The sequence below is a fragment of the Mesoplodon bidens genome (assembly GCF_964165515.1).
Source record: "Mesoplodon bidens genome assembly, chromosome: 2".
In the NCBI taxonomy this organism is placed as follows: Eukaryota; Metazoa; Chordata; class Mammalia; order Artiodactyla; family Ziphiidae; genus Mesoplodon; species Mesoplodon bidens.
Window position 1 is genome coordinate 54250719 of NC_138177.1, and position 21279 is coordinate 54271997.

The 21279-nt window shown below is 51.8% G+C and overlaps 1 protein-coding gene, 1 long non-coding RNA gene and 1 pseudogene across 7 annotated transcripts in view; all 3 read left to right on the forward strand.

Moving 5' to 3' along the window:
- Positions 1-21279, forward strand: part of LOC308613017 — a 157134-nt gene that overhangs the window by 70032 nt on the left and 65823 nt on the right. The gene's annotated exons all lie outside the window — the stretch shown is intronic.
- Positions 1342-9232, forward strand: LOC308612489 (BCL-6 corepressor-like; the record flags this gene model as incomplete). The annotated part of the gene is made up of 4 exons (XM_081224972.1): positions 1342-1362; positions 1641-2108; positions 3638-4687; positions 9185-9232. 3 exons carry the CDS (start codon positions 1342-1344, stop codon positions 3830-3832), a joined length of 684 nt encoding a protein of 227 aa, XP_081081098.1. The 3' UTR covers positions 3833-4687; positions 9185-9232.
- On the forward strand, positions 8822-21069 carry LOC308612490 (BCL-6 corepressor-like; annotated as a pseudogene). Its single transcript has 10 exons — positions 8822-8838; positions 9185-9434; positions 9774-10117; positions 10700-10881; positions 11100-11363; positions 16227-16393; positions 17546-17691; positions 18119-18196; positions 18375-18531; positions 19956-21069. The product of its transcript is annotated as a BCL-6 corepressor-like (transcript).

The following is a 21279-nucleotide window of genomic DNA, read 5'->3' on the forward strand; positions in this document are numbered from 1 at the left end:
GCGCCTCACTTTTGACCTTTGTGTGTGTGTGTGTGTGTGTGTGTGTGTTTCTCGGGTAGGATCCAGTGGATCTGCTCCTTGGGATGAGAAAGATAATGATGTGGATGAAGAAGATGAGGAAGATGAGCTGGACCAGTCACAGCACCACGTTCCCATCCAGGACACCTTCCCCTTCCTGAACATCAATGGTGAGTGGGGTGGGGGGTGGGACAGAGGCATGGAGAGGATGTAAGGGGCTTTGATTTTGCAACCGTTGACACCATATCCACCATTGCACTGGGAGCAGCGACCAGGCCCTGGGGCCAGGCTGCCAGTCTGTTAGCAAGTAGGAGTCATAGGCAAAGGAACTCCGTAGGCATAGTTATCCCAGTGGGGTGGCTTCTAGGCAGAGAGAGCATCTTCTGAATCTTATGTGATAATTCAGAGAAATTAAAAAATTAAATTCCTTCTCAATCCCGCATACAAATACACAAGCTGTTCTAAATGTTGCTGATTTCCTTCAGGCCAAGTGCAGGGATCATTTTCGTGAATTGTAGGCAAACTCTTCTGCTATTTCCCTCGGTACAAATTTTCTGTCACTGCCTTAACAGCCTCTGCTAAGGCTGTATGATGGGAAACTTGTGGCTCTACAGCTCTTAATACTAGGCTCTGATAAAATTTCTCTACTAGAGACTTTTATCTTTTTTAAATTAATTAATTAATTTTTTGTGGTACGCGGGCCTCTCACTGTTGTGGCCTTTCCCATTGCGGAGCACAGGCTCCGGACACGCAGGCTCAGCAGCCATGGCTCACGGGCCCAGCCGCTCCGCGGCATGTGGGATCTTCCCGGACCGGGGCACGAACCCGTGTCCCCTGCATCGGCAGGCGGACTCTCAACCACTGCGCCACCAGGGAAGCCCTATCTTTTTTTTAAATTGACTTTTTGAATTCCTCTTCCCAGGAAAGATGAGTTTAGAGGTTGGAGGGTCACTGTGAGACAGAGCAGGCACTGCACCTCCCATTGCACATTCTGAGGACGCTCAGACACCAGGTGAATTGCTCTTCCACAGCATCTTCACTTGAACTTTCCACTGACATGCTCCTAGTCATATGACTTGCATTCAGTTGAGTAGCTTTTCACTACTTTTAGAAAAGTTCCATCTGGCTGCTAGGGTCAAATGAGATACTTTTGCCACCTAGAAAATTTAGTATATCAAGATGATTCCTGTAGGATTTTGGAGTCCCCTTCCCTAGGTGATGCCCCTTCTTTTGAGAATCAGGAAATGACTCTTATCTGTCTACTTGCCCTCCTTGACTTACCCTGTCATTTATAACCTTGCAACCAAGTGATGAGTAAAGACAATGATCATAGAGCTGTCTCAGGTTAATATTGCCACAGCTACATTCCCACTTGGTGCAATTTTAAGATTTGGACATTTGGAAATGTGAGATCCTTTCCCAAATCTTTGGCTCACTCATTCTGTTATTCTCACCCCTTAAAAGGGATGCAACCCATTTCCAGGATCATGATTTCCCTTTTTTTTTTTTCATGTTTTTTTAAAGCTAATATTGTGTGTCCTTACATTATGGGCCACCTTGGATCCTTTATGGAAACATGTGAACATATATTAAAAATAAAAAAGTAAAATGTGGCCCTACAGCCACTCCGGGAATTTATTGCCCTGAGAGAGGAGTTGGGGCGCATCAGTGACTTCCACGAAGCCTATACTTTCATACATGCTCCGGGCCAGCCAGTTTCCGGCTTAGGCAAGGAGAATGTTCCAGCGGTAACCAACAAGGAGAACCTGGCGACGCCGGTCTCGACTCCATGCCTGGAGCCGACCCTGGGGAGCGACGGCTCTGCGGTCACTTTCGGGAAAAACCAAGAGGATCCCAAACCATTTTGCGTGGGCAGTGCCCCACCGAGTGTGGACGTCACCCCCACCTACACCAAAGACGGAGCTGACGAGGCAGGATCAACCGATGGCAAAGTTCTGAAACCGAAGCCATCTAAGCTGGCAAAGAGAATCGCAAACTCCGCTGGTTACGTGGGTGACCGGTTCAAGTGTGTCGCTACCGGACTGTACGCAGACTCCAGTCAGCTCAGCCGGGAGCAGTGGGCATTGCAGGTGAGCCCCCCCCCACCCGAATTTCAGGAGCCTGACCAGTTGTCAGGTTTTTTTAATGTGTGAAGAGGAGGGGGCCGGGGGTATGATAGGGCAGGACACCGGGCTGATTTGGTTAATGAAGCTTAGGATGATTTAAATGTTTGAAATGTGTCCAGTAAGGGGACGTAAGTGGATACTTCAAGTTATCCTGTAGATTTTAAGGGAACTCCACTCGAATGCTGATAACGGAAGTTTTAATTATTGCGAAGGATGTCTAAAAGGCTGCATGACATTTACCTATCAATCGCTTTGATTTCTCTGCCGTTACTGTACGTTAACAAATATACCTAAAAGCGCTGCTTAGAATGCCTTACGTGATACTTGGTGGAGGTGTGTAGCGGCCGCATGTCTGTGAGATACGTGCAATTTTTTTTTTCCACCCAAAAAACAAACACACAAAAAAACCCAAAAAAACAAACCTTGCTTAAAGGGATAGAGTATGTATTTAACTTGCTAGTGAAGGATACATGTTGTATAGGAATTTCCTTAAGATATTTTACTTTTTTTTTTTTTAGAGAGAAGAAGCTGGGTTTTTTTTAACCCCACATTTGTTTATTTATTTATTTTTGGCTGTGGTGGGTCTTTGTTTCTGTGCGAGGGCTTTCTCTAGTTGTGGCAAGCGGGGGCCACTCTTCATCGCGGTGCGCGGGCCTCTCACTGTCGCGGGCTGTCTTGTTGCGGAGCACAGGCTCCAGACGCACAGGCTCAGTAGTTGTGGCTCACGGGCCTAGTTGCTCCGCAGCATGTGGGATCTTCCCAGACCAGGGCTCGAACCCGTGTCCCCTGCATTAGCAGGCAGATTCTCAACCAGTGCGCCACCAGGGAAGCCCAAGATATTTTACTTTTAATTAAAAGACAAATAAAGACAAATTGTTTTGCAGTGTTAAGAAAAAAATTGGTTTATGCTTATAAAAATGGATGAAGTTATCTAAATGATCCATTGAGTGCCCATTTTAATTACATAGATAGAAGGATTACAAGAGGACAGTATTTTATGTCTACCCGCTGCTTACTGTGAGGTCAGTTCTTCAAATTTTTATTACTAGAATCTTACATAAACCTTTTGAGTTAAATTTCATTTCCAAATATACAAAGGGAAGTTTGTGGGCCATGGTCGTCTTTATTCATTGTGCATTTGTTTTGTTTTCTGTTGTGTTTTTGTTTTGCTTTCTTTGCATTGTGTTTTTGTTTTGTTTTATTTACCTTCGAAAGAGAATGTCTGTCTCTATGCCACAGTGTATGTATGGCTATACATACACACCACATATATCTCTACATACATATGGCTTTACGAATAAAGAGTGTGTGACTAGTTACACATAGACACTCTTATATTTTTATCGTTCAATTTAAAAATATCTCAGTTGTATCATAAATTGTGGTTGGTTTGGGGCAAACTTTTCTTTGAAGATACTTTCCTTTAAGGTAAGGGCAGTGAAATAGCTTTGGTGGTAAGGTGTGTCTTTTTTCCATCTCCGTTCTCTTTCTAGTGTGCAGTGATGCGCTTCTCAGAGTTGGAGATGAAAGAGCGAGAAGGTGGCCACCCCACGACCAAAGACTCCAAGGTGCGCAAATTCAGCCCCGCTGACTGGGAAAGGCTGAAAGGAAGTCAGGACAAAAAGCCAAAGTCGGTCGCCCTGGAGGAGGCCATTGCCGACCAGAACGACAGTGAGAGATGTAAGTGAACCCAGGCGGCTCGCGTGTGGTACCACGTCGGTGGGAACGGGGCGGTTCCACTCCCAGTGCCGAGGGAGGTGAGAGGAAACAATACGCTTCCGACGGCCCAGCGTCTGGGTGCTGGCTGTTCGGAGAACGGGCTGCTCTGGCCACCCTTCCCAGCTGTGGATTGCAAGGCTGGTTGTCCTTTTGAGCGTTGCGGCATCCAGGAGTGAAGCACCTATGAAATGCTGTTCCCTGGCACGCGTCTCCTTTTTCCGGAGCAATGCTAGTCCTGCAGTCAGTGATAGTCTGATACGGTGAGCAGAGGAATGGCAGTGCAGGACCTCCGGCGTAGCAGGTATGTGTTCTGTTGTGTAGCAGGTACGGACACGGGTTTTTGGTAGCAGTGGAATGGCACTTGCAGCCAGAGCCAGACCCTCCAGAGTGACAGTCTCCTGTGGGAGGGGGTGGAGAGTACTCGGATTCTCCCTCCAAAGGCAGAGGTTTCGTTCAAGTGCGATGAGGGCTGACGAAGGCCCCAGAGAGATGAGCATCACTGTGTTCTGTGGAGGCTCGTTTGCAGCCATGAGGAGCTGACAGCACGCTCCCAGGCCGTGGGACCAACGAGGCCGTTCTTCCCACCAGACGGCTGTGTTCTGTTCTGGAGGCCGAACTGGAGAGAAAGCTCGTGTTGCCTCGAGTCACGCTCTGCGGTCCCATCAGCTGCTCCCCCACTGGGGTTGACTTCGGGCTTTGCCCTCGAGACTTCCTGGGCTAATGAGATGTGTTGGCAGCAAGTGGAGGTCTTTCTCCCGCTTTCTTCAGTGTGCGTGCTTGTGGCCTGCAGCCTGCTCCGGACCCCAGAAACCTCACCGGTGATGGTGAGTGAGGGCACCTCGGTGAACGTCGAGGACAGGGTGGGCGTGCAATCCTCCTGAGACAGGACAGTCGGGGGTGGTGGGCACGTTTGGGAGGCCCAGGCCCTTGGACCCAGTCGTAGGGTCGGCGTTCGCCCGCACGCTTAGGTCGTGGGTGCCTGATGCAGTTCAGGAGAATTGTGGTCAGCAGCAGCGTGTGCTTCTCTCTGCTGCTTGGAGCACTGCCCTCCCCCAGCTCATCTTTGGGGTCAGACAAAGGCCTGTGGCCAGGGTTCTGGGTAAGCCACACCGGGACCGGTTTGTCCTACGTGGCTCCCATAGAAGGAGATTTCTGGGGCTAGTCAGTGGCGGCCTTACCCGAGGGATGGGGCTCTTGATGTGCCTGGAGTAGACGATTCCGAGCTCCTCCCCTCGGGATTGGAATGAAAAAGGGAGGGTCCAGGCCACCCTGGAGTGAAGCAGCAAGAAGGCCTCCCTCCTTGCCTGTGCTCACAGCTGACACGCAGCCCTTACCCTCCTGAGTGGCCTCATAACTCAGCTCTTGGGGAAGTTTCTCAGAGAGATGTGATAAAAGTGGGCAAGGCCAAGTTCACGGGGATGCACTTTTCTGAGGAGGGGATCTGCCTGTTCTGGGTGGACGGTGAGGGAGGCTGGAGGAAGGGAGCGGGCAGTTAACCGGCCTCGAGTCTTCTTGCCCTTTTCTCCAGCAACGTGGCCAAACCCAGGGTGGCCGCTGCCCTTCACGTCTCAGTGGCCTCACCCACCCTTCTTCCCAGAGACGTTTGTGTGCGTCCTTCCCAGTCTTTCCTGCTGAGCGTGGAGACGAGAACTCGGTATGGCTGATGGGGAGCAGGGCCTGAGCCCCAGATGATTCCGAAAGCCCCCTCCCCCCACAGCCTGCCTCCAATCTCAGACCGACCGACGGGTCTCTTCCTGGAGCACCCGGGACATGGCCCAGTGAGCCATGAATCGCCACCATGGGAGGGCAGGAGAAGGGTTGGGGAAGTTGAGGGGCTCCGTTTGAAAGACTGGGGCAACGGAGGTGGGTTCCCCATCCACCCTCTGTCTTGTAGAGACGTGGGGTTTGTAAATAGCTGGTCAGGAAAGGCCACCTGAAGGGGCCACTGTTCTTACTGCGGCCTCCACATCCAAGGCACAGCAGGTGTTTATTCCATTCAGCTGGATATGAATGGGCCTTCTTGTTCTTGGGCCATCATGTCTTGAGCTGATATGGGCTCAGGTCCTTCTCATGGGTGTCGGTGTGGCCGAGAGCCGAGCTGTGAGCACATGGGAGCTGGGGCGGGGATTTGGGGCAGGCAGGGGTCCCAGAGAGGGTCCAGGATGCCTTCAAGATGCCTTCCCCCTTCTGAGGCAGCCCCTACCCATGGAGGGACCAGGAGCTTCCAAGGTGGTGGGTGCTGTTTGCACGGCCCTGGTTGTCCTGGTGCGGGTGCATCTTGTTGCTAGGGGCTTGTTTAAAAAAGAAATTAACTTGAAAACACAGTGGCTGAGATACTCATTTATTCTTTATGGTCACATGGGTGGCTGAGTGAAATGTTTATTTTGGAAGTTCACCAAATGAGTTTGGAGGTTCCTCAGACTTGGAAGTTCATCACTAGGAACCCTCAGTGGCATTTGAAGATGGGGCGGGGCAAGGAGGCATTGGTCCCTTCCTTCTCAAACTTGGAGTAACCATCTCCCTTGCCAACCACTTGGCTGGGACAGGCCTAGGACCTGCTCAGTGGCAGTGCCTGGCCAGGGGCTGGAGGAAGCCTCAGTCAAGGGGCTTCATGAAACTTCTTTGCTCAGGGAACTTCTCTTCCAGCTGAGCACCTGCACGTTTGTAAACTACTTTGGAACAGAGATCCCCTGCACTCCTTCTGTAGCGGGTGTAACTTGTAACAAGGTTAGCCCTGACTGGAGGTGCTATTATAGTTAAGCTACAGAGAAGGGGATTTTAATCCTGGGGAGCCTTCCAGCGACTCAGAACCCTCTCACCTTGTTGAGGCCTCACTGGGCATGGCTCAACCGTGGTGAGGGTGCTTTGTTGCCACAGTGACTTGTAAATGTTGCTGTGGTGATGCTTCTGTGAGGTGATGCTATGGTACAACCATAATGAATTTGGGATATATGTGCTGTGAGTCATAGGACCATGCTGCAGGGACCACGTTCACATCTTGCTTAGACTGGGTGACCAAGGGCACATGGCTTCCCACTTTTAGAAGGGCCAAAAGTAGCAATGATGGCAAAGCCTGATGGTTAGGATCCCCGTGTATCTATTTATCTCCCCATCTCCTTTGCCCTCAAGGGTCATCCTCCTGTGGGTCGTGGTTAGAACAGTCTTTGAGAAGCTCCAAGTGACACGGAGCCTCTACCCCATAGCTGGTGGCCATGGGCATCTTGGGCAGTCGGGGTGGGTGTCGTTCAGGGTTATTACTGGCCTGGGTAAGGTCACACTAGCGTAAGGTCTTGGGGGGCCTTAGCTGAGGGGAATTGAGATCTTTACCCTGAAAGGCTCCGGGGTTGGGGGAAGGGTGGATGGACCTAGTTTGGAAAAAGAAACTTTAAAATTGGACATGGGGGTTCTTAAGGTAGCCCTTCCATTCCTCCATGGATCCCCTCCCACGGAGCTTTTAGGGAAGGCTGATTGGACCAGATTGGACCAGAGAAGTCCAATGGTGTAACCAGCAGGGCTCACCTCTTAAAATTGCCTACATTTCAGGCCTGAGATTCAGGCTGGTCTGAAAGTCTTGGCATCTTTTGGTTAAAGGGCTCTTTCCAGCCTTTCTCTGTGCTGAGCCCGGCCCGTGATTATGAAGCCCACCCTGGAGGGAGGCTAGCAGTAACATTCCCACTTTACAAGTGAAGGGGGCCGAGTTGTAAAGCGGTGCCATTCCTGCCCGAGTGTTTAAGAGGGTCACAGAGCAGCCGGAGTGAGAATTGCAGCACGCCGTCTTCACCGGGCCTGCGGTAGCCTGGGCTGCATCACCCGTAAGCACAGGCCAGGAGTTTGGGGTTTCTCCTGCTGCCATGACAGGAGACCCTCGCGGTTGGGGTGATTCCACCATTCCGGCAAGAGTAGGTAGGGATCTGTCCCACCTTGGGATACCCTGGGAGAAAAGCTAAGTGTGTTCCACCATTGAGAACACAGGTCAGGCTAGCCCAGGCCAGGGTGAGGTTCATCCCCACAACTGACTGCCATTAAATGCTGGGAATGCCCCCAAGAGAGGCTGATCAGGGGACCAGCCGGCTGGGCAGAAGTGGGAGTGATACTTGAAGTGGTCTAGGGAGCGGAGGAGGAATGCGAGCAGCATGTGAGGGGTCTGTCTATGATTTCATCTAGAAAAACGGGCTGTGGGAGCTTAGCTCAGGTGTTAACGAAATACCAAACTCATACACCCACACCCACCCCCGGCCGGTGATGGACACAGGGTCATCTTCGGGGAACTCTTTAACAGCACAGTGATCATTATGGAATTATTTGTGTGTTAGAAACAATGTGACTAGCAAAGCAGTTGAACTGTTTGTTTGGCTAGAGCAAAAGTGAGGAGTGATGTTAGGCTGGGGTGATTGGAGGAAAAGCCCCAAGTGGATGCTAGATTGAGCAGAGGGGGCAGGAGCAACACAGGCGGAGCTGGGATGTGAGCAGTTCAGCCCTGCCCGCCGCCCGCCCACCCCCCATGAAGGGGGTTGGAGTCTTGTCTTTGAAATGTCCTTAGATGCTTGTTGCCTGGGAAGGAAGGCATGGAGACGTGCCAGGTGGGGTGACTGGTGTCACTGAGGGCCTTCTTCCTAGACAGGAAATAGGAGCAGCCCCTCGATGGCAGTGTGGAAAGAGGACAGACGGACTTGTAGCAATCTGGTTGAGTTCTTTGAAATTGCCCTTGACCCTTGTGTGTGCACCAGGAAGCCTTTCCTTTCCCTCTGCCAGGCTCCTCTTCCCTTGGTCTCCCCAGCCTCCCAGCCTCCCACCATTCTTTCCCTACCCTTTTTCTTCACCCTCGCCCCTGCTGACCCAAGTGAACATTGGTGCTATGTCTGTGTAGATGGCAGTTGGGGGCTATTTGGTCTCTTGATGACATCAGCCTTTTTTGTTTACTAGCAGCTGTTTCCATAGTAATTTGTAGCTCCGCCCTGATGGGTTGGATCTTACTGTGAGGTCACTCACCCCCCCCTTTAAGAGTAAGCCACCTTGGAGAGTTAAGCAGTTAGGGAGTTATCTCACGTGCCTATAGAGGGATGGTGTAGATGCCTCACCTTGACCCTTGAAGGATGGATCGTGAGTGGGCTACGCGCCTCATTTTCTGCTTTCTTTGCTGGTTGTGTTCAGCTGTCCTTCCTTTGGGACGTCTTTCTGAGGGTTTTGTGCTTCCAGCGTGTGAGGCCCCTGGTCTCCAAAGGGAGGTGGTCTGTTGGTAGCAGATTGCCCTGGGCATGGGGGTCCTGCCTGCTCCTGGTGACCTTTGTTCCCTCCTTTCCGGGTTGTCTCCCCTTCCCTAGGGGAGTGTTAGGATGGAAGCAAACCTGACCCCTTCGAAGCCCCAGAAGACAATGAGGACTACTTCATGGACACGGAGCCCCCCAGAGAGCCCCCCCGCCGACCAGGCGACCCCGGACGCGTCATGCAGCCCCACCCTCCGGCTGAACAGAAAGCGCAAGGTCTCTGGCGTTAGGAACCACACTGAGACCACTGTGGAAGAGCTCCCGGAGGACTCTCTGCTGAAAGCCAAGCGGAGACGGGTCTCCAAAGGTGAGCTTGGTTTCGCTTCGGGCCCGCAGGGCACCCTACGGAAGTCCTGGAGCGGAGCAGTGGAAAGTTCCAGTCCCACCCTGGATCCCTGGGGGGAGCCACTCACACCTCCCCACCCCCCACCCCCATCCCACCCCCCACCCCCCCAAAGCCAGGTGCCGGGGCTGGAGCCCAAAGGTGGCCAAAGGCAAATAGGCCCCCTCCTGAGACTTGGTGACAAGTTCAGCCAACACAGTAACCACACCCCTCCCCTCCCCCACCCCTGTTAGTGATGTGTAAGACAGTTTGTTCCCCGCCCCGGGGGGCTTCTTCATTAATTTGTAGTTATTTCTCCGTTAGCTGACTGGCCTGAGAGGGAAATGACAAACAGTTCGTCTAACCACTTAGAAGAGCCACATTATAGTGAGCTGACCAACCTGAGGTGTGCATTGAATTAACAGGGCTCCATCCCAGAAAGCAGCGCCGCTTGCTGCACCTTAGAGAACGGCGGGAGCAGCAGGTGTCGGCAGCAGAGAGCAAACCTGGCTGGCAGGGCAGGAAGGAAGTGACCCAGGCGGTTCAGCCTGCGGTCACCCCCCAGGGCAATAGCATCTCCGAAGAGAAACCTGGCAGGAAAAGGGCAGAGGCCAAAAGCAACAGAAGCTGGTTGGAGGAGTCCCTTAAATGCAGTGACAATGAACAAGGTACGCACGGGGCGGGGGGCGCTCCTGGAGGGTGGATCACCCGCCCTCTATGGGAAACGGCCCTGGAGGGGACCTGAGCGCCATCCAAGTTGACAAGAGTAGCGTGTGGCGAGCGGGGAGTTTTCTTCCTGAGGTCCTTTCAGCCTGCACACTTCCTTATGGAATGGACAGTGAGGCGGGAGCTCGACTTCCTGGGCTGCTCCTCATCACCCAGCCCGCGGCTGGGCAGGAAGGGAAGTCTTGGGTGACCCCGGGCACTTGTCAGTGCCCTCATTCCAGCCTCAGGCTGTCCCCAGTCGCCCTGTCCCCAGCACCCAGGCCCCCCACGGGTGGGGACGGGAGCGCACGAAGGGCTGGCTTCTGCCCTGTTTTGCGGCCCTTTGAAGCGACTTGCCATTTGGCGTTTCGTGGGTTAGCCTTATTTGCCGGTTGAATGTGGGATAATTAAAATATTAGTGCTTTGAAAACATAATTGGTATATCTTTAAAAACTGAAGCTGCTCCAACGATCAGTGCTAACAATGGGCTTTTCTTTCCTCACCGGCTACAACTGTGTAACGCCCGCTGCTTCTCCCCCTGACAGATGTGCTGTGCATGGACGAAGAAATGGATTGGCAGCCTTCGCCCCTGCCGCAGCAATACACCGACAACAGCGAGAAACCATCCGGGAAGCGACCGTGCAAAACCAAGCATTTGATCCCTCAGGAGCCCGGGCGGGGCTTGCCGCTGCCAGGGGACTCCTCCGTGGACAATGCGGATGGCAAGGTACCTCTTGCCCCTGGCTCTCCCCCGCCCCCCGGGCCCGTGCAGGCACATCCCGCCTGCCTACTTCTCTGCTTCTGGGGACAAAGCTTTCCTTTTCCTGAACCCCTCCCCCCCAAACGTCACTGCCCCTTCCTAGGGGACCTGTCTCCTGGGTGGCGGTGAAGTTTCCAGCGAGTAAAAATGCAACCCCTTCCTCCCACGCCTCCTCCCCCTGACAGAGAGGAGGAAAAGTGCTTTCCTCCACTCAGGAGCGGCCTGAGCCCAGTTCCGACTATGATCTTTCGCCGGCCAAGCAGGACCAGAAGCCCTTGGACCGTTTGCAGCAATTGTTACCAGCTTCCCAGGCCTCGCGGCTGACATGCTCAAGCTCCCCTCCAGAGACCACCCAGTCCCGCCCGATGCCACCGGAAGCGCGGAGACTTATTGTCAATAAGAACGCGGGCGAGACCCTCCTACAGCAGGCCGCCCGGGTTGGCTACGAGGTGAGCATCCTTGTGGGTGCCCCGGATCAGGATCCGCCGGCTGCTGCTCCTTGGGTGGGGGACACACTGGCTGGGGATGGGGGGCGGGTCTCAGAGCCCAGCCCCCTCCACGTGGCGGGCTGGGCTGGGTGTTCCAGCAGCGTGTTTGCGTTGGCCCCGCTCACACTGCGGGCTCTTTGGTGGCTTGTTCAGTCGTGGTGTGAAAAGAAAGGCAGGCCTCTCTGATGTTCCGTTCCCGTTCAGGCAGGTAGGCTGCTTCGGCCGGTCCGGCTCACTTATCTCTGATATAAAATCTGACCTAACCCAGGGCTTGGCGGCCAGGGGAACTTTAATGAGCCCTTTTGGATTCTGAATAGCAAGAGGGAGAGTAGTTATTAGCTCTAATAACTTGTGCTGTTTTGGGCAGAGTGATGCCCCTGTGGGGTAGCGGGTGGGAAGTGTCTGTGCAGAGTAGGGGTGGGAGTGGGGCAGACCTGAGCAGTCTCTTTCTGAGAGGGCACGGGAGCCGAGGGCTGATGGGCGGGGAGCAGGGGTTGAGCCTTGCACAAAACTCCCTGTCCACACTGCTGTATCCCAACCCAGCACGGCTGATGACAGTGATAGCCTCTATTGCTAGAGCAACATAGAAAGATAGGTGATATCTGTCTAAGCCCGTGTGATCTGTAATAACTCCTTCCACCCTTTTAACATCTTCACTTGGGAGTAACGAGTACTAGCCCACTCTCGGATGAGGAAACTGAGCCTCAGAGGGGTTAGCTGATACCCGTACAGGTAGCAATCCAGCAGTGCTCCACAGCCCACCATGCTCCTCAGCAAGACTGGCATTTCAAAACCTCTGTTCAAAACCTCTGTGAGACAGGTGACTCCCTCTGCCCTGTGCAGTTCCCCCACCATACTTGTCAGTAGCAATTGTGACGTAATAGCCCACAGGGCAAAGGCATTTTTCTGTGCTGGCATCAGCCCTCTGGGAGTTGAATGGTGACAGTAAAATGCGGCTCAGCAGGCTGAGCGTGGAGGTGTGGATGAGCACTGGGGTGGCAGGACCCAGGCTGGCCCGGAGCCCTGGCGCCCACACCCTCAGCCAGCTCTGTGCCCCTGTCCCCCGTCTCCCGTCGTCCCCCCACCCCGGTCCATAGTGCCGGGAGCCCTTCGAGGTGTGCCTGCCTTGGCCCTAAGGCACGACTGTGGGTGGGAAGTTGGAAGCACTAGGGCTATGCTTAATTTGGGGGTGTTTTTTGTTGTTGTTGTGGGTTGAATGTGCTGTTGTTTATATCTACACGCCTCTTGGTGACCTCTCCATTAGCTAGAGAGGACTTTCGGGTAGTTAGCGCAGTTACTTGCAGGTGAAGTCCAAGGAGCACCCAGTTGGTTTCCCAAGAGCTGAGAGCGGGCGCCGAGGAGGACAGAGCAGATGTTGCACATAGTGTTGAGCTAGACCCCCCGTGGTTGAGAAAATAGTCTCCTTGCTTCCAGCAAATGCTGGAGGTGGCGGGGAGCCCCCAACCCCAACTTTTAGGTTAGGGTTGAGAAAGTAGACTCCCGTTTCCAGCAAATGCTGGAGATGGGGGGGCGGGGTGCTGCTGCACCCGCCGTGGAGGGCGGGGCTCCAAGCCCCACCTGTGAACTTGGCATCATTTCCAGCAGCCTCCCTTTGGGACCAGAGACGTCAAAAGACCCTCGTTGGTCCTAAGACAGTTTCCATTTTGGTTTGGTGGCTCTGAGGCCTGGACCAAGGGGCACTTGATCCATACTTTTTTAGGCTACCTGGCCTTTGATTGCACAGGAAGCCTTGGGAATGTGTACGGTCGGATTTGTTTTTTTCTTCAAATGTAAATTTCAATATGTAGATTCCACAGATCACCAGTGTTGATGCTGAACATTGTGACAAGTAGATGAACGCTTTCAACTTTGAATCCAACTTTCTGGGATTTCTCTGGGCAGAATTTTAAATGTTGGGATGAGGCCCAGTTGGGAGATGTGGCAGCTTAAACCTTTTAAAATTGAAGGACAGTTTTTTTAACCAGATAAGGGTGTGGTTTGGGAGGGTTTTCCTGAAGTTCTGTCTTCAGCATTCTTGGTTATTTTCTCCTGCTTAGCCAAAGGTACCATGTGCAGTATAAAGGCTGTCTGAGCTTTATGTCATGATAATCTGGTTCTGGAAGTTTAGAAACACACTCTGGCTTCAGATCCGCGTTAAATAGATCACTTGCGTGGCCAAAGACCTCAAACTTTCCCCTCCTGGGAAAAAGGCTTCTATTTCTTAGGCTAAAACGCCAGTGTGCAGCCACATGCTTGTGCCTTTAGCGGTGATGGTTAAATTTTCTATGAATTGAATAAGTCATGTTTTTTAAAAAGTTAATGAGGCATTTAATTAATGAACAACGTCGGGCTTATGGCCTTTATGGTTACATTTTGGGGGTAATGGCATTCGGCTTATAGCCGCTGAACAGAGAGCTGTCTGACAAAAGCAGTTTGACTTTGCTTGGGAATGGCAGGGCTGCCCTTCAGACACTCCCGTTTATTTCTAGCGGAGAAAATAAACCAAGGAATGTGTTGCGTCGACAGACTCGCCCCGCCTCTTCACCTTTCAGTTAGAGAAAGTGTTGGTGGCGATGGTTGCCATCCATTTAGAGGCCATCACCCTCCTAGCTAGGAGAGTGTAGTTAGCCCACTTGACCCCCAACAGAGAAGGCCTGTGGGATGCTTGTCACAGCTGGATTGCATCCCTCTAACTGGGGCCCTCTTGGGCCTTTTGAATCTTCCCAGCTGACCAGGTACCAAAGACCTGAGTTATAGGTCTAGTACTTCATGTTAATTGAACTTGGGGTTTAGTATCTCTGGGCCTCAGTTTCCAAGTGTTGAATGAGGATAGTACTACCTTCTTTTCCTGCTATCTCCTGGGTTCCTGTGGGTGACAGAAGACGTCCTCATCTGGGGAAATGAGAAGCACTGTGTAAATAGTGGGATCAACGTGGTTGAGTTAGGACAGCCCGTGGCAAAAAGTCTGACCTGGCCGTGGGGCTACTGCTGCCTTTGCTGCCATCTTCCAGGAGAAGAGAGTTGACTTACCCACCAGCTTGGACGGCCTTTCATTTCTAGGTACCCTTGAATCTGCCCTAGTAGTGATGAAGGTTTCCAGGTGAAGGCCATGATTGTCACAGCAAATAAACCCTGGGTTGAGTAAATTGATCTGTGCACAGCAGTTGGTGGCGTTCAGAACTGATCCCAGAGCCACGTGACAGGGCCTCTCCCTGGCTGGGGCACACAACTCGTTAGCTTGCAGCCGTCCACTCAAGTCTGGCTAGTGAGGGCCTGCTAAAAGAGCAGCAGCTTCATGCGGTATCCTGGATACCAGGGCTCGGGGCAGGTGGCCTGGGAGCCCAGAGGATTGTGGGCTTTCTGGCAGGTTGGGATGTAAACGGAGAAACGCATTCGTGGGCGTGCCTTTTCTCTTCCTCCTCTTGTTTTGGAAGGGAGCTGCTGCAGTGACCTGAAGTAACAGGGCACCGATGGCCAGGTTTACCAGCATGCCCCATTAGGTTCACGTGGTAAGCAAATGGAACATTCTAGTTCGCTCCCAAGTGAGTGGTCACCTTTGATTGGCGTGTCCTCCAAAGGGCATAAAAGGTTTTACAGAACCCATCTCGCACTTATGGGCGGCTAGAATGACCCCCGTTTTGGGTTTAACAGATGAGTTACCTGAGAGATGTCACAAGGAGGCCTGTTCTGACCCCATCCCATCCCCCCTTACCCAGCAGACCATGTGCTGGGCCACATGCACGTTCTGCCTACTCCCAGCTCTCAGAACCTGACAGCTCTCTGCTGGGCACGACTTACCCAGTATAAACAGTATAACGTGTTTTCTGGTGGCAAATGCTTTCGATGTGTCTGAAAACTTTCTTAAGGTAATAAAACATTGAATAAATTCCTGCTCTGCTTACTGGGAGTGGTTCATATTGATATTTTAACAAGCCAAAGAAATAAGGTTAATAACAGTGATTCTAATGCACAGTGTTGACACAGAACATCTCCGGGGTGGGGGGGCGGTGAACGTTTTATTTGATTCTTGAAATGTGGAGGTTGCAGCCTGTGGTGTATCAGGTTCCTGTCATTAACTTGAGTAAATATGAAAATATTAGACTGATTCTGCCCCGAGAGGGTGGAGTGAGGCAAAATAGAGGGTGGGGTTATTGGAGGCATTTTGTGTCATTCCTCGAGGATGGAGGGAGAGAGCTTCTCTTTAACTCTACTTAACATACAGACAAGAGCATCTGAGGCCCAGGTTCTGATTTGGGGTCTTAACAGGGGGCGCGAGGATGTAGCTGACCTGGGTGTCCCTGCTTCTCTAAGCTGGGGAATGTTCTCTGGCTGATTTAAGCTCTCTTTTAGTGTTGGTCATCCATACTTTTATCTAAACTTGTGTTATCGTCCACTGCCACCGACTGAACAGATCCATCAAGTGAGAATGGTCTGTGCTTGGCAATGTGTCATCTAAGATGTTAGCAGCCGTGACACCTCTGTACTGGTCACGTCGGCCCCTGGGCTGAGGGCTTTCATCGCTATCCGAATGCGTCCTCTCAGCAGCCCTGTAGAAGCTTGGAGAAGTTCAAGGGTAACTTGCCCATGGCCAGGCCACTGGTGCAGCAGAGCCTTAGACAACACTGTCTGCATCTCCAAGCCCTTCTCACGCACTCTCGCCCCCCCCACCAGGATGCCTGCCACCTGCCCGCGCCATGGTGGGCTTTTGGCCCCAAGGATGTATGCTTCTGAAAGTGGGCACCGCCAAGCTATGGGGAGGTCAGCCTTACAAGGTTCACTGTATGGTGGTCTGATGGTATCTCCTCTCCTCTCCTCTCCCCGTAGGAAGTGGTCTTGTACTGCCTGGAGAACAAGATTTGTGATGTGAACCACCGCGACAACGCGGCTTACTGTGCCCTGCACGAGGCTTGTGCAAGAGGTTGGCTCAACATCGTACGACACCTCCTCGAATGTGGCGCCGATGTCAACTGCAGTGCCCAGGATGGAACCGGGTCAGTGGCAGTCTTGCGCTCTTGGCCTGGCCCTGCTGGGGCATAGGCAGTGGTTCTCAGGGTGTGCGGGGAACCCCAGAAGGAAAGATGGAGAGTGAGTGCCATGTAAGCACACTGATGGCGGAGTCCTCTAGAATGGAATCGGACAGATCTTTCTGGCAAATTTACATAGAACTTTAAAACTCTGTGACGCTCTTATGGACAGAAGTCCCTGAAAATGTTGAGCCTGCATGAATAATCAGGGGTGTTCTCTTTTAAGACCCTGGACTCTTCACCAGCGTCTGTTGAATCTCAATCTTTAACATATATGTGAGTTGAAAGTTCCAGGAGTACAGACAGGTCCAGTGGCAACTGGCTTGATAGGACCTGCCGTGTCCACCCACATCCCCGGGCCTGGCCCCCACTCTGTCCTTGACCTCGGTTTATTGGCCAGAGGCCCAGGTCTGAGTCAGCCCAAGCATCTTCCTGGTTGTACCTGGGATGCCACCACGAGGCAGGGCACTGGGGCTTTCCTGACAGTCATAAAATTAGCAAAACCGTAAGGTATTTGGTGGTTCATGGTTTCCAAATAGCATCCTTTCTGGATGGGACTGCGGACAGTGTTCCTGACCCCAGCAGACACGGGCAGGAGGACTCTGTACCCTCCTGAGAACTCGCCCTGCCTGTCGACTGCTTCTGGGCGAGAGGGTTGATCACTCATCTCCAAGTTGGTTTCAGGAGAGGTTCCACTTTGCCCCTAGTTTCTTTTACAAACTGCACTTTTGGGGTTTTGTTTGTAATGGTATAACAGTGGCTTGTCGTATCTGCTTCCGTGATGCTGGGGTTCTTCCCCCCACCCCGCCGTACGTTACCTTCTTACAGTCTGTCACTATTTAAGTTCATTGGAAACGTTTTCATCGTGGCCTGAGTTCCTCCTTGGGCCATGCATTAAGAGAGATTTGCATTGAAGAATTAGGCCTGAGATGGTCCCTTCACCTGTCCCGTAAAGGGTTATGTGTTGAAATAACAGAGTAATTTGTCACAGTGACCGTACACTCACCTCCTCAGTGAAATAGCGCGCCTACGAGGCTTGGCCGCACACGCTCGATTTTGCCCCGTGTCCGTAAAAGCAAGCGTCGCGTGCACAGGTGTAATCCCCCGCACCTCTCCTAGGCCTCTCCACGATGCTGTCAAGAATGATCATCTCGAAATTGTCCGCTTGCTCCTCTCCTACGGTGCTGATCCTACCCTGACTACGTACTCAGGTCGAACCGTCAAGAAAGTGAACCACAGCGAACTTCTGGAGAAGTTCTTAACAGGTACGGCAGAGGTCAAGACACGGTCTTGTTCAAGCATCTAGACGGTGACTTCACAGCCTTTCACCTGGGTTCCCCCTACCCCCACCCCCCGTTTACTCTAAGTGACCCTTTACTGGGAAAAGCGGCCCAACGTTAGTCTGTCAAAGAAGAGATAGATACTTTGAGTTTTGCAAGGTGGGGGGCTGGAAAACTCTTAGCTAGCCAGGCTAGCTTTTGTTTGGCAGGCTGGGGCGGTGAGGCGGGCAGTCCCTCAGGAAGGCGGGTGGACGCGTGGGGAGGTTTCAGTCAGATACCTGGAGGCGTGTGCGGTGGGACTTGTCAGGAGGTGACACCAGCCCCAGCGTGAGATGTTCCCGAACTCCAGCAGCATTTGCCTCTTACCAGCAGGCGTTATCTTGTTTCTCTCTCTCTCTCCCCCTCTCTCCAGACTGTTTAAATAACCTGCAGGCTCCTGACGACGGTAACCCCGGTTGCTCTTCGGAGTTCTCTGGCAGCTGTGTGTGTGGTGAGCAGCCTTGTTCGTTTCAGTTGGGCTGGTGGGGGTGGGGGGTGGGGGGTGGGGGTGGGGGTGGTGCTGTGAGCAGGGCTTGCTTGGGAAAGAATTTTTCCAGGGTCCTTTTTGGAGAACAGCTGGAACCTTGCTCCAGCTTACTGACCTCTCTCTTGTTTGCCCCCCCGGTTAGAACCAGATGATGAAAGTAGTTACGATGTTTTAGCAAATTCCCCAGGACCGGAGGACCAGGATGACAGCAACGAGGCCTATGGTGACCTATTGGAATTTGAATTTTCCGAAAGCCCCCTTTTGCCGTGTTATAACGTGCAGGTGTCCGTCGCTCAGGGGTGAGCGTGGCCAGCGTGTGGTCGAGAGCCAGCCCAGCTGCTCTGTGGGGTGTCAGGAGTTAGAAATCCCCTTCAGCAGATGAGGGTGGATGGGTTGGGGGGTGAGTGAATTCCTCACCAAGTGTCCACCGACCTCACATAATGCAGTAGAACTTTTCCAGAAAAGTTTGGGGGGTGGGAGGGCTCCCCAGCCAACTGCCCTCATTGGAACACACCCCTAGAGCCCAAAGGACACGGGAGTCAGCGACTGCAATTGCAGTTTCAGTCACTAAACTCTTGGGGAAGGAATCCTCCCCAAACGGGTACCGTAGGGGCCTTCCAAGGCGCGTGAGGTCCACGGGACGATACTGATGTACCCTCTTCTCATATAAGATTAGAGAAAGCCGTATGTGGCACCTGGGATCTTATGTGTCTTCAGATTTGCTTAGATCGAGTCTTGTCCCCACAGTCGGGCCACTGTGCCCCATGACCAACCCTTCGGAGTGAACACATCAGGAGACCTTGCTCTGCTGTGTGTTGACCCCGGTGCTTAAGGAGTAGCATCCTCCTTGGACTCTGAGGCTGGGAACGTGTCTGCCTTTGTGGTGACATTCTATTCGGGATAGAGATCATAAAGCGTGGCAGGGTATCAGGAAGGATTGTACCACCTCCCTTCTCGAAAAAGCCTCACTCCCGGCAGCATTGAGGGGCGGGTTGGAGGTGTGGGAAAGGAAAGGAAAGCCAGGTGACCTCGAGTGTTTCTCATGCTCTCTCCATGAGGGCCGGAGGAGAGGAGAGGTCAAAGAGGTGTTTGCCATCTCCCTTGGGTTGGCATACAGACTGGTTTTCCCCAGTGACTAGAACGGGGTGCACTTACTTGGAGAGGGGTGACCTGAGTTGTGGCCAGAGCCAAGGCAGCACTGGGGTGGCCTGCAGCGAGGCTCGTTCAGGGGCGCTGCTCCTGCTTTTGTCTAAGTTGGCTGATCCGCCCTAGGTGGTCTCTTAACACATGCACATGAGTCCAGAGTTCCCCCGTTAGAAGTAGATCTTCCGGGCTTCCCTGGTGGCACAGTGGTTAAGAATCCGCCTGCCAGTGCAGGGGACACAGGTTCGAGCCCTGGTCCGGGAAGATCCCACATGCCACGGAGCAACTAAGCCCGTGCGCCACAGCTACTGAGCCTGCGCTCTAGAGCCCGCGAGCCACAACTAGAGAAAGCCCGTGCGCAGCAACAGGCCCAACGCAGCCAAAAATAAATAAATAAATGAATTTTTTTTTAAAGAAGAAGAAGAAGTAGATCTTCTAAGGACAGTGAGAAGTGGGGTGGGGGTGGGGTAATCAAAGTGGAAGCAGCAGGCCCTTTCACCGCCAGGAGACGGGTAGTTCATAGTTGGGAGCGCTTCTCATTTTGCCGGAAACTCAAACCACTGTCCTTTCTCTGGTGCAGGCCTCGTAACTGGCTGTTGCTCTCAGACCTGCTCAAGAAACTGCAAATGTCCTCCTGCATATTCCGCTGCAATTTCCCAAATGCGGAAATTGTCACCATCGCGGAGGCCGAGTTCTACCGGCAAGTGTCAGCAAGTCTCTTATTCTCTTGCCCCAAAGACCTGGAGTCCTTTAATCCGGAAAGTGAGGAGCTCCTAGATCTGGTGGAGTTCACGAACGAGCTTCAGACTCTGCTGGGCTCATCCGTGGAGTGGATCCTCCCCAGAGACCTGGACTCAGACGACGACTGGTGAGCTCGCCGGGGCCCGCCGTGTACAGTGTGTCATGGTGTTATAATACGACTATTTCTGTAAAGAAAAGACACTATGAGACACGACTCCAGTCGGAAGGACTTTGAAACATGTTTTTTTCTTTTTAAACTTTTAAGTCAGTTTTTATGAAGTTGTTAATAAAGTTTCTCTACTTTTCAATGTACACATGCTTTGGAATATGTTTGTTTTTACTCGGAACAATTGTTTCTTTTCTTTTTTAAGGAGAAAAAAAAAACAAGGAAAAGGAGCTCCACACTTTGACTTCATTTCATACAAAGTTCCGACGACAGAGGCCATAACTGTTGAGAGTGTGGTCAGAACCGTGTGGTTGGTTTGGGGGGTTGAATTCGGGGAAGGCACTTGGCGACGTTGTAACTTTATGTTTTGTTTACAGAGTACCTGCTCAGGCCAGGTCAGTGCTATTGGATGTGATCCAGTAGTGTGTAATATAAATTCAAACCATATCCACACCAACAACTAAGTGTATGAAATTTTTATATCCTAATTTAAAAGCTGTGAAATTAGTTTTCACGCATCAAACCGGATTGTTTATATGTTTGAACATTTTATGCTCTTATTTAAAGAAGACTTTCAGCTATTTTTTTCTGTACCCTGTAAGATACTGAAAACTAACATAATATGTTGAGGTTGCTTGAAATTGTACATAAAACTAAAATTTTCTGAATTGTGTGTTTATGTTTGAAATCTGTGTTTTAACTTTGTAAGTAAATTCTCTGCCTTTGTATTTATATTTTACAAAAATTTTCTTAAAAGGCAATAAACCTGTTGAGGAAAGGAGAAAATGGAAGGAAGTACCTTGTTTCCTGTGTATTTTCCTAAACCATTACTGTTGTCACAATTTGTTTTAAAGTGGTGTTGATGGTCGGTTCCCTACAGATAACTTCAGGGCAATTTATAGTCTCTATAAACTGAAACAGACTAGAGGATTTCAGGGGAGTGAGACTCTGAAGACAATTTGAAGTTCTGTCCTGAAAACTCAATTCATAGACATAT